The sequence below is a fragment of the Hemicordylus capensis genome, chromosome 3 (assembly GCF_027244095.1).
Source record: "Hemicordylus capensis ecotype Gifberg chromosome 3, rHemCap1.1.pri, whole genome shotgun sequence".
NCBI classification, from domain to species: domain Eukaryota; kingdom Metazoa; phylum Chordata; class Lepidosauria; order Squamata; family Cordylidae; genus Hemicordylus; species Hemicordylus capensis.
In genome coordinates this window covers 337142400-337161892 of record NC_069659.1, presented here as the reverse complement: position 1 = coordinate 337161892, position 19493 = coordinate 337142400, and the positions used below count along the sequence as shown (strand labels likewise).

Genomic DNA, 19493 nt, shown 5'->3' with positions numbered 1-19493 from the left:
TCTCATGCATGCTGAAATGCTGAAAATCACAAGAAAAATTAGGAAGGAACAGAAATAAGCAGAGCACCTTGGTCTCCAGCTCTCCAGCAATGCCCCCCAAACTTCCAAATCCTCCAATTTTTGTTCTTTTTTTATAAGGGTTTGTTTGTTTGTTTGTTTGTTTGTTTGTTTGTTTGTTTGTTTGTTTGTTTGCAGAAAAGAGCCACAAAATGGCTCAGCACTACAAAATGGTGGCAGGAAATGACATCAAAAGTCATCTCCGGCCACTCAAGAACCATGGATAGGCAAAAAAATAGCCCTTTTTTGCCCTGAGAATAAAGAAACTGGGTTCCTATGACCCAACCACAGATATGCAAAACTCTGGGTATCTGGGTAACGAGAGCCACCTGTATTTTGATTCAGCGCCATCCACAGAGCAGTACGCCCTATCCAAATGGCACACTATGTTGTCAGTGGTCCCTCTAATTTTCTTCATCTCTGTGCAGAAAGAGTTTTGTTCTGGGTGGCAGTATTTATTTTTATTTTATTGTTAAATTTATATACCGCCTTTCATTAAAATAATCCCAAGGCAGTATTAAGGCACACCGTATCAAGGCAGTGTGTGTGCATGTGCATTCAGAATGGGGCCGTCCCGATTCAACCTGAGGGGGATCTAAAATGAACTGAGTGGACATCCAAAAACTTGTGAGCATGTGCACGTGCGCATGCCTTAGAGGGAACAGTGTATGTTATTACCTTATGGTCTGTGGGTGAAACTACAGTTGAGCTGCCAGGGAACAACCCCAATTCAAGAATGCTATGTCCCCTCTGTACTCTTATCCCTGGTTTGTTAGAGAAGGGTATTTCTGAAGGGTGGAGAACTTGACTTGGTTTGAATGGAAACAACCAAGTTCAGTCATGTGGGGAAGACAATTGCAAGGGCTGTCAAATACTTCTGAGTTTGTGCGTCTGCAAATGGATGCAGAATTAATGTGTGTTCCTTCTTCCTGTAACGTATGCCTTTTGCTCAAGGTTAGTTGGTACTCAAAACATGTTTTTCCTTGGGATATTTATATGCACGGCAATGAGCATAGAACACAGTGCACACTTTTAAATAAGGTCACAAGTTCTTGTCACATCAAGATTAACGTAGATCTGTGCCCTAAAATCTTGTACCTGCTTTTCTTGTTATTTCTCGTTCTTTTCCACTTCGCCTTGTTTCTTTCTGTTGGTTGCTTTAAAGATTTGTTTGGTTGCACTTCTGCTTGCTTGCTCCCTCCCCCCCCCGCCCCCGCATTGTGTATTATCTCTCATACAATGTTCTCTTCGGTTTTGTCACTTCAGGAGGTTCTCTTTGGTTTGGTCACCCCTCAGAATCAGGGCCATTCTGGCTACATAAACAGCCCGGGTAGTTGCTTTGGCTTTTTGAAGGACACGCTAGGCAGGAGCAAGCAATCCAAGAGGAACGTCCCAGAATCCCGTTCAACTTTGCAATAGAACTGGCGACACAATGCTGGGACTGCACTGTGCTGCTATTTCAGCCTGCAAAATATGTGGATCAGACCCTGAGACTCATTCCCGCCAACACAGGAACTGGTGGGCCTGGAGTCATGGCCCGCAAATGAGATGGTGGAGCTGTCCAGCTAGGAGGGGAGGCAAATGCTAGAGCCAGGATATGAAAGGAAACCAGTTCAAGAGCACCCCCAACAGATGGCTGTCCAGCATCTGCTTGAAGCCCTCCAGTGAGGGAAAGCCCACCATAGAGCCCTACTGGTCTAGATGGACCAATGGCCTGACTCAGTACAAGGCAGGTTCAAAATATTTCGGTGTTAGGGCTGAGTATTAAAAAGGGTTGTGGGTGAGGAAAGCTTCTCTCTCCATGGCCCAATACTGGAGGTGAGCTGAACTTAGAGAAAAGTACTTGGAGCAATCTACTAAGGTAAGGAGAGGAGGATTCAATTCCCCTCACCCATGTGCATATAACAATTAGACCCTCATCCCTGGGGAAGAAATGTAGCAACAAACATGGCTGCCCCTACCACATAAAGTTTGACCCTTTGTCCTGTCAGGGTCTCAGCAAGTCTGGTCTGGCCTTGAGAACTCTGAAGGAGCAAGTTGATCCCACAGAGTCCCAGCTCCAGGTGAGCCCTTTTGCGTCACTTGTCCTTGACTACTTTCCTCAGGTCCGACCCTTTGTTCCATTTTAGATCCTTAAAGGATAACCTCTGGGCTTGGAGCTGATTGCTTCATTGTCTCTCAGCCACCTCTCACCTTACACTGGCGACCAGGCTTTGAAGACTGAGAGGTTCCTGATATGTCTGGGTCTGACCTCTCAATTTTGTCTGGCCCAGGAGGGAAGTGGGAACATCTCTGAGGGTCTGCATTGGGTTCCCAGGGCTCCTCATTGCCTGATTCATCCTCACTGCCAGGGCCTGGGGCCTTCACCTTGAGAGCTGGTGTTGTTGATGGGAATTTGCTTGGTTCTTCTCCCTTGGGATCTGAGCCCTGGCTGTTGTTCACGGTCGGAGCCATGACACCCTTATCATGCCCATATTCCAGATGAGTCAGAGAGAATGCCTATGACTATCTGGTGTCTAACCATTGGTCTATTTAACTCAGTATTGTCTTCACAGACTGGCAGCGGCTTCTCCAAGGCTGCAGGCAGGAATCTTTCTCAGCCCTATCCTGGAGAAGCCAGAGAGGGAACTTGAAAGCTTCTGCTCTTCCCAGAGCGTCTCCATCCCCTGAGGGGAATATCTTACAGTACTCACACTTCTGGTGGGCCACCAGCTCACATTTCTGGTGGGCCACTGTGCGAAACGGGATGCTGGACTAGATGGGCCTTGGGCCTGATCCAGCAGGGCTGTTCTTATGTTCTAGTCTCCCATTCATATGCAACCAGGGCAGACCCTGCTTAGCTAAGGGAAGAAGTCATGCTTGCTACCACAAGACCAGCTCTCCTCTCCGAGACAAAACTGTCTCTTCTCACCTTGATGGTGGATGTATTTGTGTAAATTTATCACAAATGCATCGCCAAGTCTATGTGGCAAGATTTGGTTTGAGTTGGGAGTACATGGCAGCTACCTATACAATTTCAGCTGCTTGCAGTTCACGAGTCAGTGACAGAGATATGGTCAAACATGTGTTGAGAATTTAATCTGAATTGTTGTTGTTGTCTACCTATTGTGCTTTCTCCAGCTCTACAAATGCAGCCAGTACATTCATTTTGTATTCTTTATTTTGGGGATTTCAAATCTTGTGTCCACAGCTGTTGCACTATAACCAGGGTTGACAAAAATTGAAGATTTTTTTTAAAAAGATGGATTTTTTTGGATTTAAATTGTATTTTTAAAATTTAAATTGAATAATAATAATAATAATAATAATAATAATAATAAATATTCAATTCCAAAACATATTGTATTTTTAAAATTTAAAATAATAATAATAATAATAATAATAATAATAATAATAATAATATTCAATTCCAAAACACCTTGAAGAGCATCTCAACACCATAGGAGCTATAGAAATCACCATCAACCACTTACAAAAAGCAACTTTACTGGGAACAGCCTATATTCTGCGACGATATCTATAACAACAACAACAACAACAATATTGATAATAAAATTCAGCCATCCCAGGTCCTTGGGAAGGACTCAATGTCTGGATAAAACAAACCAGTCAATAGCACCTGTCTGACTGTAAACAAGAAAGAAACTAGTCAAAGATATCATCATGAATATTAATCATAATTATATTCTATGAACATGTTAACTGCCCTATATGGGGATGAGAGATAACAGACCTGATTAGTCCTATTCTGCAGGTGGTGTACACGCAGCACACACACACAGAGTCAAGCCCTTGCCCACCCCCACTCCTGCCCAAGTTCAAAGACAAAGAAGGTCAATGAATGAATAGAGAATTTGGTGGGGTGGGGTAGATCTGAGCAAGGAGGAGAAGTCTGGATAAAAATGCATGGGATGGGGAGGAGAATAGAAAGTGAAACCAAAAGGTCAACAGGACATATTCATGCAGTCCCGAGGAAACATTTTCCGAGAGTATCCAACACCTGTCATGGTAGCAGGCAGTAAAAGATTCCCGATTTGGGAATATTTTAATGAAGTTCCTGTATCTGTGGGTAAGAAAGGCATCCGTGTGAAAGGCAAACAGTGAACCAAAATGGTGCAAACAGTGCAATAGCCAAAGGAGTAGTCAGCAACATCTGGGGACCAGTGGTCCCTCTAATTTCCCCCCCCCCCATCTCTTTGCGGAATGAGTTTTATTCTGGGCGGCAGTATCAAGGCAGTGTGTGCGCACCTGCATTCAGAATGGGGCCTTCCTGATTCAACCTGAGCGGGATCTAAAATGAATTGAGCGGAGATCCAAAAACTTGTGAGCATGGGCATGTGTGCATGCCTTAGAGGGAATAGTGCTGGGAACTCAAGTTCGGAACCACTGTTCTTTTCCTAACTTGCCAAGACTCAGTGGGATGTAATAATGCCAGATGTTTTTCGGTCTAGTTTCTTTATATTTCCTGGCTGAATTCCCACTTAGCCCCTAGCTCTAGTTGAAATTTCTGCTCAATTGTGTCGGGCTGGGGAGGGAGTGTAATGAAAGTTCCTGTAAAGCCAGGCAATTTGTCATCCATTTAACATTGTTCCTGTTCCAATTTCCTGGTTGTTTTTGTTTAAAGAGTACATAACTCTACATGTCTAACATCGATCTGAGCAAGTGGCTTTGGGCATAGCCCCACCAGAGTTAACGATATAGGCAAGTGCTTCTGCATCACCACTGCTTTGAGCTGGCCAAGTTAATAAAACTATTACCAATAATGATATTTGATTCTTGATCAAAAGGTCTATTATCACAAGGTCTATTTAATCTTGCATGACATGACTTCATGAGAATAAGCAGTCAATAAATTGTTTTAAGATTATTCATACGGATGAACATTCAGTGGACAGGAAAGAAAGATGATAACCTCCATCGTAATCTGTTCTCTGCTCTACCTGGTGCCTGGCACTGCATGGTCCTGACTGTCAGATGAACTTGCATTGAATGTTAATCATTAAGTTCTTAACTCATTGTGAGTGCCTGTTTCCAGGGGACTAGCCAGCGACATAGTGGAGAACCATGCTTCCCCAAGCCTTGACTAGGGAAAGTGCATTTTCCAGAAGAGATGTCTGTACACACTTGCATGTTTTTGTGTAAGTGACCTCACGCACTGGAGTTCATTTTAACAGTGAACCTGGGTACAGACACCCTGAAATGCAAGGTCCCAATAGGAAGTGTACTGCTATACCTGCATTCAACATAGCATGTGAATAATTGTACCTACATACAGATCTGCAACTGTGTACACAGAGAGGCTATTCACACAATTCTAGAAAATCGGGCTAATGGAGGCTAGCGGATTTTCTACAACCATGAGAACCACCGGACTCGGCTGCAAGCCCAGTGGTTCTTAAGTGGGTCATCCACTTCTGTAGCCCGGTGCTTAAACCGGGTTTGGAGAGCAAGTGCTCCGCAAACCCGGTTTTTGCAATCTTGAGTAGCCACAGCGCAGCTCTGCGGCGTGGCTACTCACGAGGAGACCCCCGACCAAGAGGCTTAAAAGCAGCCTCCCGGCTTGGGGGTCGCTCCAGTATGCCCTGCACAATCATGGGGCTTCCAGGGGCCACGCGGTCCCCGATCCTCCCAGCCCGCTCTTCCCGCTAACCTGGACAAAGTGGGTCTCACTTATTGTGAGACCCGCTTCAAATTCTGCTAATGTGGAACATAGCATGTGAATAGGGCTTATTGTTCTTTGCGAAAGCCTGTGGACAACAAGAAAAATGTGGGTAGTCAAAATTTTCACATAGCTGTGATGGCCCATGTTAGTCATGCTACCAGGTTTCTTCTTCAGAATACCATTTTGTCTAGCTCATGTTGCTCGGCTGCATTATGAATCCAGCACCACATCCCCAAAAGGTTTTCCGATTTGGAATTTTAAAGAGAGATCCTCTGATTTCCTGGTCAGCATCAAAGCCGGCTGTGTTGGAGTTGCCTGGGTAAAAGTTATCTAATGTTAACCCCTTATGTTTACAGAAACTCTTGTTGATCTCTGTTAACCCATGTGAAGTACAAAGTCTGTTGCTTTGGAGGTGCATGCACAGAATTTATTTCAAGTTCTGCTCTTATGTGCACTGAAATGCTCTCTGATTGCTGTGGACAACCCGAGCAGATCGGGGAGTCAAACCATGAAAAAAAGTGGGATTTGGGACTGCAGCTTAGTGGTAGAGCGTCTGTGTTCATGCAGCAGGTCCCAGGTTCAGTTTCCTAGTAGGGCTGGGTAAGACCCACCCCGCCTGTGAAAGACTCCCACAGACACACTCCCAGTCTGTGTCAACAGTACTGAGCTGGATGAACCAAGGGTCAGATCATTGGTCAATCTAGTTCATAATGGCCTGGTTCACACTATCATTTGAATCTAGGTTTAATGTGGGTTATCTACATCAGTGTGGATTGCGTCCATGGTGTTTAAAAGACCGTCTTCTTTATCATGAAACCCTCTGCTTTCTCAGTGGCTGCCCCAAGGCTTTGGAATGTGCTCCCTGTTAATATAAGAGCTTCTCCATCTCTGGCTGCCGTTAAAAAATCACTTAAGACACACTGTTTTTTCAGGCCTTTTGCTAAAACTATTTTTTTTAAAATCATATTTTATACCACCTGATATGTACATCTCTAGGTGGTGTACAAAATTTAAAATATTTAAAAGTCAACACAGATTAAAATACACAACACAATTAAAAACAATAGCATAAAACAGTTATTAAAACAAATTACTAAAATTTTTAATTAAAAGCCTGTGAGAGTCTTGAGGGTCATCCTGAAAACAAACAGAGAAGGAGATGCTCTTATTTCAGCAGGGAGCATATTCCAAAGCCCTGGGGCAGCCACAGTGAAAGCCCGGTCCTGGGTCGCTACCAAATGGGCTGGTGGCAACTGTAACCAGACCTCTCCAGAAGATCATAACAGGCAGCAGGGAGGCACTGGGGCGATTCTCATGACCAACAAAAATTGGGCTAGGAGAGCCTAGCCCGATTTTTGTTGGTTGTAAGAACCACCGGGCCCGCAGCCAAGCCCGGTGGTTCTCGAGCGGGTAACCCGCTCAAGAACCCCTGCTAAAAAGCAGGTTTGTGGAGCGCTTTTCCCAGCCCTACTTGGAGATGGACACCGACTCGACGGGACTCTTTAATTTACTTGGAGGTGCCAAGAATTGAACTTGGAACCTTCTTTATGCAGACCAGATGCCTTACCGCTGAGTTACAGCCCCATCATTTGATAAAGCAACCCCATATGAAGGCAAGAATATGGTGGGAAAGATCCATGTAATCAGTCCTGCCCGCATATTCACTGTTTTCACACATGTGCCGCAGCCCTCTGAAAGATCATCGCAAGGAAGCTACTCCAAGGTGGCTGTGGGTATATAGGAAGGGAACCAAAGAGAGGTGACATTGGTCCACCATGACGCAAAGTGCATGTCAGTTCAATTGGAGACGGTGGATCATGAATCTTGTAGTGGTGTCTGCCTGAAGGGAAGGAAGTAGACAATGTTTAGAAGAGCTTAGACAGATGAAGGCAATTGTCAGCACGCTGGGATCATCCTGACAGCAATGGATGAAAATATAGGTCGCTTCAACTAGGCATATTTCAGCTAGCTTTGCATCTTATTTTCCTCCTGGAAAATGCAGCAGTTATGTAAGTTCATGCTAAGGCTGATGTCATGTCTGAAACATTCCCCCCACCCCCAGAATCAAAATTGGCATGTCACGCATTTCAGGAACACACATCTGTGACATTGAACTGTGTCTCTTCCTCCCCCTCTTGTTAAATGTACATAAGAGGCAGCTGATCAAAGCCCTTTGGAGCTCAGTCCTGGCAGCCCCTTTCCTTCTGACACAGCTCTTGGGCGCTTTGATGGCTTCGTGGAAGGCAGACATCACACAGGCGATGCTTTCCCCAGCATAGAGGTGCTGCAGTGGAGAAAAATGGCATCTTTTGAATCTCTGTCAGTAAACTGCTAGAAGCACAGGAGCGCAGGCAGGGGAAAAGGTGGAAAGTTGGCCACACAGTCTCAGATTGTGATATCACTGATGTGCTGATGATGATGCTCCTCTGTCTCTCTTTTCACCTGGCTCGGATCCTGCCCTCTTGCTACATTCCCAATATTTGGTAGCAACTGTGGTATGATTGTCAAACTATGAGTTAAATGAGCCGTTTGACCCTTCATGTTAAAATTTTAAATTGTGAATAGTAGCGGTGTGTGTGAGAGTGAGTGTGAGTGGCAGGCTGGGGGGGAGGGGGTGTCCGTCCAAATTAAGACTGTGGTTTGCAAAGAGTAGAGTTTAACCCCAGATTTTTCAAACTTGGGCCCCCAGACTTTATTGGACCACAACTCCCATCATCCCCAGTCAAAGTCCATTGTGGCTGGGGATGATGGGGGTTGCAGTCCTTGCTTCAGGCATTCTCAGTCTGCAATCACTGTACCCTGGTACAGTGACAACAGGACCATGCCAGCAAGTCCCACGATCTTCCCCTGAGGGGATGGGGCTTCTCTGGGAAGAGCACCTGCATACTTGCATGCAGAAGGTTCCACGTTCCCTCCGTGGCATCTCCAGATAGGGCTAGGAGAGACTCCTGCCTGAAACCTTGGGGAAACTGCTGCCAATCTGGGTAGACAATACTGAGCTTGATGGACCAATGGCCTGACTTGGTATAAGGCAGCTGTGTTTCTATGATACTGCATTTTTCTGCAGAGACAAACTCTGTCCTTGGAGGGAGATCCTACCTGTCACTGAGAATGCTGGATGCCCAGCATTCTCAGCCATGGGTCTTGCAACTGGTGGGGTCTCTCTCCAAATGTTAACATATGTCGATGCAGAGAGATGCTGAATCCTTGGAGATTGTGGGTGTGGTTCAGGAGCAGCTTGATATAAGGTATAGCTTGCTGGTGCACTCTCTTTGGTGCTGTATTTGGGTACAGTGTGTCTGGATTGAGAATACCTGATCAGGGCTTGTATTGAACTTTTCATAGGAAGCTGCCTTATACTGAGCTAGAGCATTTGTCCATCTAGATCAGTATTGTCTACACAGACTGGCAGTGGCATCTCCAAGGTTGCAGGCAGGTGTCTCCTTCAGCCCTATCTTGGAGTTGCCAAGGAGGGAACTTGGGACCTTCTGCGTGCAAGCATGCAGTTGCTCTTCCCAGAGCAGCCCCATCCCCTAAGGGGAATATCTTACAGTGCTCAAATGTAGTCTCCCATTCAAATGCAAACCAAGGCAGACCCTACTTAGCAAAGAGGACAATTTATACTTGCTTTTCCATGGAAAACACAGGGCAGGGGAGGGAAATTTAAAAGGGGACAATTCACGCTTGCTACCACAAGACCAGCTCTTTCAACAGTCTGTGGACCTCTGCTCATCAGTGTATCTTCTGAGTGCTAACCTTTCTTCTTCTTTTCTTACTATTACTTATATACCGCATTTCAACTAAAAAAATTCCTCAAAGTGGTTTCCATAGAAAAATAATAATAAAGAGAAGATGGCTTCCTGTCTCCAACTTCTTGGTGAAGCCCATACCTACCTGCCGGGGTGAACTGTTGGCATAAACCAAGCCAAGTATCTTTAAGCTCCCTAGATTGCCTAGAAGTCAGTGGGGCTTTAATATGCTTAGCTTTGTATTATTTCCAGCATTTGAATTTCTAACCACAATGGCAGGAACCACAATGGCAGGAACAGTCAACCACAATGGCAGGAACAGTGCGGGCGGGGTGGCAATTTGAGGGTTAGAATATCAGTGAGCACCCTTGGATATGTAAAAGGGGTGATTGGTTAATCGCTCCTTTGTAGCCTGTGCGGCACGGGGAGAATGATTGCCATGAACCCTGCTTCAGGACTTCTCTAACCTTTGGGCTGTGCGGTCCGGGGTGGACGAATGCCTAGAAGTATCCAGACCCTCTCTTACAGAAGGGGGGGTTGGCTTTGAAGGAATTGGGTGGGATGTACCTGCCCATTCCCGAGCCAGGGTGTGTCCCCCCAGTAGGGTGCTGGGTAGGATTTCAGAGTTCTGACCTGCTCCTATTGGCCCGCACTGTTCTTTAAGGGTGATTAATCACCTGGTGTTCCAGTCTGCCATGCTGTGTGTAATAGTTAACAAAGTTGGGGCCCTTTTCCTCTATACTGAGTCTACGTTTTCTTGAGCTGGGGTCTGGGGATAATGTTTTATTTTTGTTTTAAAATGTTTTAAATTGTTAGCTGTTGTTTTATTGTTTTAATTTGTTTTAGCTTTTTACTGTTTTATAAGTTGTTTTAATTGTGAACCGCCCTGAGCCATTTTGGAAGGGCGGTATATAAATCAAATAAATCAAATCAAATAAATAAATAAATAACCAACTTGGCACTTTTCTGTAGCTGAATGACAGTTCCCGTCCCTAATTGTGTGATGAGGAGGTTGGTGTGATTCCAAAGCTTAGACTAAACCAAGTGAAGCTGGTTCAGTAAAAGCTACTACTATATCTGGTGCCAGGACAAAGAAGCGGCTGCTTAAACTTGATGTCTGCTCTGAGAAATAAAGCCTTGATGCCTATTCTGGTGACACCATGCGTTAGAAGACAATACAGATATCAAAGTAAAATGTGTCCAGTCAGATCTCTTTGGCTTAGCCTTACGTCAGGCTGGCTGCAGTGTGAAGTGAAGCAATCCCATTGCCATACCCTCCATCACATGACAAAGGATCATTGAGATTTCTGTTTCTGCCATTGTTTCAAAATCGGATGTTGCTTCACGCAGGGGTTCACAGAATAATGTGGAGTTCTCTGGGTTCTCCCAGTTTACACTTCAGAATATTTTAAAGGGATACATCCCTAATAAATCTACCTTTTTGGTCCCAAACTGCCTGGGTCTGGGCTGCCTGAAGGACTGCCTTTCCCCATAAGACTTTCTTCAGAGACCCTGCTTTGGATAGCTTTGCCATTTGCAGGATGGAGCAGTGGGGGGGGGGGATAGGGCTTTGTCTGTGGTGGCACCGAAGTTCTGGAATTCCCTCCTGGGGGAAGGATGTTCTGTTCTTTTGCTGTTGACCTTCAGATGGTAATTAAAAGCTGTGTAATCCAGGGGCCTCTGAGCTAACTGAGCAAAGAGGCACCTTTTAAAAGTGGTGATTCTCTTTACTGAGCAGGGGGAGAGCAACTGGCCCTATCCAGCCCCAGCACAGCATCCCTCCAGTGGCTGTTGCTGGTGTATATCATATGTTCTTTTTTAGACTGTGAGCTCTTTGAGGACAGGGTGCCATTCTCTCTCTCTCTCTCTTTGGGAACTTTTGTTGAAAATTCATCATCCTGTACTAAGGGCTGCCCTTAAGTTTGCTTGCTATGGGCACTGAGTCACAATCCTCCTTCAGATGGCAGCCACAGTAGCAGCAGGGGAACTCCCGCCCACCCCCACTCTTGCTGCACAGCCGTGCCTGCTATTCCTGCCGCCCCCCCCCCCTCGGCTTGCCTCCTTGCCCACTGGCCTGCTCACCTGTCCGCAGCACTCTCCTCCGAGGGTGCAATCTCCAGTCCATACGGCAGAGACAAAATACATGGAAATGCATCCTGGATGGCATGACCTGGCTTTTCCCCCTGGAAATACAGAACATCCTATGAAATCTGGGACTGTTGGTATCCCTAATCTGCATGCTTAGATGCAGGAAGTTCCAAGTTCCCTCTTTGGCATCTCTAGAAAGGGCTGAGACGAACTCCTGTCTGTAACCTTGGAGAAACCGTTGCCAGACTGTATAGACAATACTGAGCTAGATGGACCAGTGATCTGACTTGGTAGAAGGCAGCTTCCTATGTTGGAGGTGTCACACTAGCAATTTAGCTAGGCATTAGCTGAGCAGCTTCCTGCTAGCGTCCCGCCCCTTCCTGGAGCATCACCAGATCCCAGAGCACATGCTGGTTTATGTTTCCTCCTCCTGGGTAGGGATTAGAAAGGGGTCCCTTGTGCTGCTGGATATGCGGTACTTCTCCTTTGCTGGGATTATGCTTGGACTCATCACCATCTCTGCACCTGGCATTGCAGTGGAGGGAGGTGCTGAGGAGAGGCCAGCTGCTCAGGAGGCAAGGGAGACCAGTCAGGGTGTGTGCAGTTGGCACATTTTCCAAGGAGTTAGCCCAAGGTTGCGTGCCAGGATCTGCTGGTCTGCTTGTCCATAGGCCCATAGCCAGCCTAAAAATGTGAGGGGGGTGCAAAAAATGGTAAGAGCCAGCTTAGCTATCCCTTTAAAGACAACATTCAAGCAAATTTCAATTATTTGAAATTTATGTGTGTGTTAATAAACCTTTGAGGGTGCCAGAGGAAAAAATAGAGGACTAGAACCTGCCCTAGTTCTGCCTGGCTATGGGTCTGCCCATACATGCTAGAAACTGCAGTGAAGTATTCCATGGAGAAAGTTCTGTCCAGTTCTGCATCTGGAATGGTAGTAGGACATGGTAGCTTGATCCTCCACCATGCAGAGAGATTATTGGCCAGGTAGAGACCACCTTAAGTAGAGCAGCAGGGAAATGTTTGACTAACAAGCAGAAGGTTGCTGGTTCGAATCCCCACTGGTACTATATTGGGCAGCAGCGATATAGGAAGATGCTGAAAGGCATCATCTCAAACTGTGCGGGAGGAGAAATTGGTAAACCCCTCCTATATTCTGCCAAAGAAAACCACAGGGCTCTGTGGGCGCCAGGAGTCGAAATAGACTTGATGGCACACTTTACTTTTACCTTTAGATGCAGCTTCCTGTGTTCCTATGTTCATGTTTATGGGTCTGTGTCCCTATAACAACTAAGTCTAATACGAGTAATGCACCTTCCTTGTTTCTTCTCTCAAACAGCCCCCTGTGTGTGAACGTGGATGTGAGCATTTAAGATGTCTCTCAGCAGTGAAAAGAAAGTAAATACCTCGGCATTGAAGAAAATAGCTGCCGACATGAGCAACATAATTGAAAGCTTGGACACAAGAGACCTCCACTTTGAGGGGGAGGAGGTGGACACCGACGTCCTACATGACCCTAAAGCACCTGGTGAGTCAGTGGCATAGATTGCTAGTACACCAGCATAGAATACGGCCTCTGCTCTGCAAACTGGTTGCTTCAGAATCTCAGACTTCATTTTTTAAAAAAGCAACGCCTAGCCCTTATGACACCGGGGGGGGGGGGGGATGTTTCAGCATGGGAGCAATGCTTGGGAATAATTTCAGAAGCCAGAGAAGTGGATTGAGTTGGGCTTCCAGTGTACACCAGATGGGACTTAAGTATCTTGCATACTTTCTTATCCCTCTACCTTAACTATTTTCCATTCCATTTTCTCTGCTCTTGCAGTCTGTCTCTTCTCAGTCTTCACAGCCATAAGGGCTATACATTTGCTTTTTAAAAATAAAATAAAATTAAAATATGGAAGTTGAGTTTCTCAGGAGGCTGCATCTTGTACCCAGTACCAGATTCTGTCTGGGAGACTCATGTGACTCGTCAAGAGAGACACATGTGTTCAGGCAAAACAATTCTGTGAGTGCATGGAGAGCAAAGTGGCCATTTCCCCCCTCCTAGAGGCAGCTCCATAGAACACCCCACAGAGAGAGAGAGAGAGAGATTGAGCGCATCACTGTGACCACAAGCTTAACTTTGGATCCCCCTCTGCAGTTGCACAGAATTGTGGCATAAACCTAGCAGTGGCTGTGATTTTCTGCACTTTCTCTTTTCTCTGGAATGGCCACTTTTTATGCAGAATCCAGATGAAGTTCTTTTGTAGTGCTATTTCACTGTAAAAGAAGGAAAGAAAAACAGTTCCGGGGAACCAGTAATGAAAGCCCCTCCCCACCAGGGTGCTTTCCAGATTACATGCTTACAACAGTGTCACTACTGTCCATTAAGTGTACTTCTGTTCTGCTTATATTTTGACATCGCAGTCCCTGCGCTGCTGGCAAGGTGCCGTTCACATTCCCAATGCCTTCTTTTGGATTTTATCCTTCCGTTTTAGTCCTACAACGTTGCATGTGCATCGCAAATAAATAGCTGTATTTTCCCGTTGTAGGAGGGTAACGCAAGCTATTTACGTTTTCAAAACAATCCTGCCAAGCCAAAGCATTTTACTGCTGAACAGAGTGTAATCTGGAAAGTGCCCAGAAAACAGAGACTGATAATTAAGGGGCAATTCTTCACTAATTCTGTACTGAATGGGAAGCAATAAAATGGGCAGAACCTGCAAGGAGGAGATTAATTATTGCTCAAAACAACAACAACAAAAACACAGCATAAAATAAAATAAATTAAAACAAACTCAATTAAAAATGAATGAATAGAAAAATAAGAATAAAAAGTCTATCAATTTATCATTAAAACTACCTGGGCCAGACTGCCCCCGCCCACCACTGTTTTCTTGCCCCACCTGCCGCTACCATTGCTGTTCCCCCCCCCACCGCCATTTTCTCCCAACTGCAAAACCACCACCGCCCCATTTTGTTTCTCACCTCACCTCCAGCACCGCCGCTTTCCTCTTCCCCTGCTGGCAGCTTGCTTGCAAACTCTCATGAGAGCTGCCACACATGGGATTAGCGATGGGCACGCCAGAGAGAGAGAGAGAGAGAGATTAAGTCTCTCTAAACAGATGGGCCTTGAGATCTTCTTCTTCTTCTTCTTCTTCTTTGAAAAACATAAGGGAGAGAGTGTGGCGAGGTTCTTCTGGGAGGGCATTCCATAGCCAAGGGACCACAACTGAGAAAGCTCTGTTGTCCCCACCAATCGAATCTCAGTCAATGGCAGGGCCACAAGCAGGACTCGAGATGATGAATGAAGAGCCCTGGCAGATTCATATGGGCAAACAACAACAAATATTTATATACCACTTTTCAACAAAAGTTTCCAAAGCAGTTCACACAGAGAAATAACAAACAAGTAAATAAGATAAATAAGATGAATCCCTGTCCCCAAAGGGTTCACAGTCTAAAAAGAAACATAAGATAGACACCAGCAACAGTCACTGGAGGTCCTGTGCTAGGGGTGGATAGGGTCAGTTACTCTCCCCTTGCTAAATAAAGAGAATCACCACGTTTAAAAAGTGCCTCTTTGCCCAGTTGACCCAGCAGGGGTTAAAATGCAGTCTGACAGATATCCTGGCCCTGGCAATTTGGCAAATCTGTATGGGCCAAGACAGATATCCTGGCCACCAGCCCTGTATAGTGCTTTAAAAGTCAAGATCGGCACTTTGAATAGGGCCCAGAAGCAAACTGGCAACCAGTGAACCTGCCACATGAGAGGTGTAATCCTTGAGGAGCAACTAGCACCCACAAGCATCCATGCAGCAGCATTCTGAACCAGCTACAGCTTCCAAACCATCTTCAAGTGCACTGCAGTAATCCATTATGGATGTTACCAGTGCATGAGTGACTGAGGTCAGGTCCAGTTTCTCCAAGTAGGGTCGCAGCTGGTGTACCAACCATAGCTGGTAAAAGACACTTGTGAACACCGCTGCTACCTGTGCCTCCAAGAACAGTGTTGGGTCCAGAAGCACCCCCAGGCTGCGAACTTGATCTTCAGGGAGAGTGCAACCCCATCCAGGACCAGATCTACCTCACTACTCAGATAATCAGTTTCGCCAACCCAAAACACTTCCATCTTATCTGGATTAAGTTTCAGTTTGTTTGCCCCATCCAATCAAGAACAGCCTGCAGACACCGGTTCAGGACATCCACTGCCTCCCTGGTATTAGCAGATGAGTCCCAGATCATCTGGTAGGTAGAGCTGGCTATCATCAGCATATTGATAACACCATAGCCCATACCTATAGATGACTTCTCCCAGTGGCTTCATCTAGATTTTAAACAGTATGGGGGACAAAAAAGAACCCTGCAGAACCCCATAGGCCAATGGCTGAGTGGTAGAGCAAGCATCCCCCAGCACCACCTTCTGGGTGAGACCCTCAAGATAAGACCTGAGCCACTGTTTCTCAGTGCCCTCAAGTCCTAATCCAGAGAGGTGGCCCTAAAGGATACCATGGTCAATGGTATCGAAAGTTACTGAAAGATCTGGGAGAATCAACAGGGTCACACTACTCCCTGTTTATCTCCTGATGTAGGTCATCCAACAGGGTGACCAAGACAATTTCTATTTTCTATCCAGGCTGGAAGCCAGACTGGAAAGGATCCAAGTAATCAGTTTCATCCAAGACTGGAGTTGAGATACCACCACGTGCTCTAATACCTTGCCCAAGAATGAGAGGTTAGACACTAGCTGGAGGATGTTTAAGATGGTTGAGTCCAAAGAGGGCTTTTTCATGAGTAGTCTAATTACATCCTCCTTTAGCATGGAGGGCACCACTCCCTGATTCAGGGAGGCATTTACCACCCCGCCACCCACAGACCCAGCCCCTCTCTGGCTGCCTTCACCACCTACGAAGGGCAAAGATCGAGCACACATGTGGTAGGTCTTAGAATCCAAGCAGCCTGTCCCACCTCCTCAGGCCACACAATCTGAAAGGTATCTAATCTAGTCAGAGCAGATGGTACATCAGCAACATTCAGTTCTAGTTCTGCAAAAATCTTAAAATCAAAGTCAGCTCGGATACAAACAATTTTATCTGGAAAATGTAATGCAGATTGGTCACAGTGGGCTGATGAAGGTTCCGTTTGATGGTCTTTAAGGCCTTCACCGAGTAGCCCACGGACCACTAAAAAAACCTCAGTTGGACGACATTGAGCAGATGCAATGATAGTAGAGAAGTAAGATTTCTTTGCCGCCATCACCGCCACAGAATAGGCTCTAAGATGGGTTCTAGCCTTTGTTTGATCATGCTCATTCTGGGTTTTCTGCCAACGGTAAGAACATAAGAACAGCCCTGCTGGATCAGGCCCAAGGCCCATCTAGTCCAGCATCCTGTTTCTCACAGTGGCCCACCAGATAACGGTGCTCAAGCTGTCTACTGGCCTGCTTCATTGCCTGCAACTTTCCTGTATGCCAAGGAGCATTACATTAAGAGCTATACAGGGCTTTCATTTTAATTCCATTTCAAGCTAATTGAAGCAAAGCTATGTCCCAGCATTGCTAAACAGTTCTAGTGTGGAAACAACTAATGACTGCACAGAGCCCCGAATGTACTTGTCACTAGATAGTCATTCTTCAGTAAAAGATATTGTGGGGAAATCTCCAGTCTCTGTTGTACTGCATGGAATCTCCTGTCAGCTTGATTGTCCCCTCTGCATTGCTACTTACACAATATTTTTCCTTTCAACACTTAACAGTCTAACGGCTGCCTAAACAAATTACATAGGAACATAGGAAGCTGCCATATACTGAGTCAGACAATTGGTCTATCTAGCTCAGTATTGTCTTCACAGACTGGCAGCAGCTTCTCCAAGGTTGCAGGCAGGTATCTCTCTCAGCCCTATCTTGGAGATGCTGCCAGGGAGGGAACTTGGAATCTTCTGCTCTTCCCAGAGTGGCCCCATCCCCTGAGGGGAATATCTTGCTGTGCTCACACTTCTAGTCTCCCATTCATATGCAACCAGGGCAGACCCTGCTTAGCTAAGGGAACAAGTCATGCTTGCTACCCCAAGACCAGCTCTCCTTGCCTACAAACACATACAACATACTACTAACCACATACAAATAGCTCAGACATTGATGAAATATCATTTGTTTTTCTGGCTTCCTGATTTCTGCTGGTTTCCCAGAGACTTGCAAGAGTTTCTCAAAATATATGGGGAAGCAACTCCACAAACATGCATAATAAATAAAGCAAACTCCCTCACCAAACAGCCACTGCTCTTTTGTTTGACAAGCAGTTTCGTTTTAGATTCATCCATATCATCAAGCAGCTGTAAATATTGTGAAGTGGATTTTCTTGAATAGATGAACTTTTCGTTAGCATACAGCTGAGCTACAGCGTCTTTGCTATTAAATCTTTTCTGCAGAATTGGAATGTCTTGAGCGTTTGGTGTATGAATTAGGGAATTCTGTGCCACTCCGCCTTTTGGAGTCTGAGATTTCATCAGGCACTTCTCCTTTGCAGCCTATCTTCACAGTCATGAGGACTGGAAACTTGCCTTAAAAAATTTTTTTTAAAAAAGACACCGACTTTCTCAGGTTGTTGTGTTTTGTACACAGCGTGAAGAATTGTCTAGGATCCAGAGTGAACTGGGTGTGCACACAAAACATTTCTTGTACACACAGGGAATGGGATAGCTAATTTCTTCTACTTTTTGTTCCTAATGGGGTACTGCTTCAAAGTAGTAAACCTCCCAACTCAAGCCAATTAACTTCAGAATTAAATTGAGCAATTTGCTCTCATTTTTTCTATACCTCTTCAAATAAAAACTGGTCCTTAGTTATGGCAAAGCAATGCTCAGCTTTCCACACATGGTAGTTAACAGAGAAGAAAATACGGATGTGATGGTATTCCGTGATAGTAATCCATCAGTTTCAGTCTTTGATACCTCCACTAGTGTAGCCCTGTAGCCCAGACCCTCCTCTTCTCCAGTTTGATCCTTATGGGGGGGGAACTTACTTATGGATGATGATGATGATGATGATGATGATGATGATGATGATGACGATGATGATTTCATATTATTTTTATTAAACATTTATATTTTACTTCCAACAAAAAAAGTTCTCAAATTGTTTTCCATAGCAAAAGAACATTGAGTATGTTTCCCTGTCCCAAAAGGGCTCACAGTCACAGAAACACATGGGGGAGACAGGCAATAATCACTGGAAGGGATATTAATAAGATTAATAGGGACAGTTGTTACCCGTGCTGTAGGGAAGCAGCTTGCCTAGAGAGCAAGAGGCGGTTAGTTCAAATCCCCGCCGGTGTACTTCCCAGACTGTGCCTGGTAAATATATATTTGTACTACTACAACTATAACAGCGATGATGAATATTTATATACCACTCTTCAACCAAAGTTCTCAGAGTGGTTTACATAGAATAATAAATAATGCATAAATAAGATGGTCCCCTGACCACAAAGGGCTCACAGTCTACAAAGAAACTTCAGGTAAACACCAGCAACAGCCACTAGAAGGAAGCTGTGCTGGGGTTGGATAGGGCCAGTTGCTCTCCCCCTGCTAAATATAAGAGAATCGCCACTTTTAAAAGGTGTCTTTCTGCTCAGTTAGTAGGGGTACTAATTAATTTGTAGTCACCTATCTCGGGCAACAGTGATATAGGAAGGTGCTGAAGGCAGATGCTCACTTCAGTGACAACAGCAAATCTCACACTGTGAGGGAGGAAGGCAATGATAAACCACTCATGTATTCTACTGAGAATACCACGTGGCTCTGTGGTCGCCAGGAGTCGACCGTCTCAATGGCACAATCTTTTCTTTCCTATATATAAGACAATGGCTTATAGCCAGATTAATGCTGTGAAGGCGCTATGGGAGAGGAGATATTTTGCCAGTCTCTGCTTTCTCTTGGGTGCTTTCCAGATTACACAC

The 19493-nt window shown here is 45.3% G+C and overlaps 1 protein-coding gene across 2 annotated transcripts in view; it reads left to right on the top strand.

Moving 5' to 3' along the window:
- Positions 1-19493, top strand: part of PLD1 (phospholipase D1) — a 174893-nt gene that overhangs the window by 36670 nt on the left and 118730 nt on the right. Inside the window, exon 2 of one of the 2 annotated variants that reach the window (XM_053307830.1) lies at positions 12896-13084. In XM_053307830.1, the coding sequence (XP_053163805.1) occupies positions 12931-13084 (154 nt within the window). In that variant the 5' untranslated portion in view covers positions 12896-12930. Of the gene's footprint in view, positions 1-12895; positions 13085-19493 lie in introns of those variants that run through there. The other variant, XM_053307831.1, reaches the window with a different exon arrangement.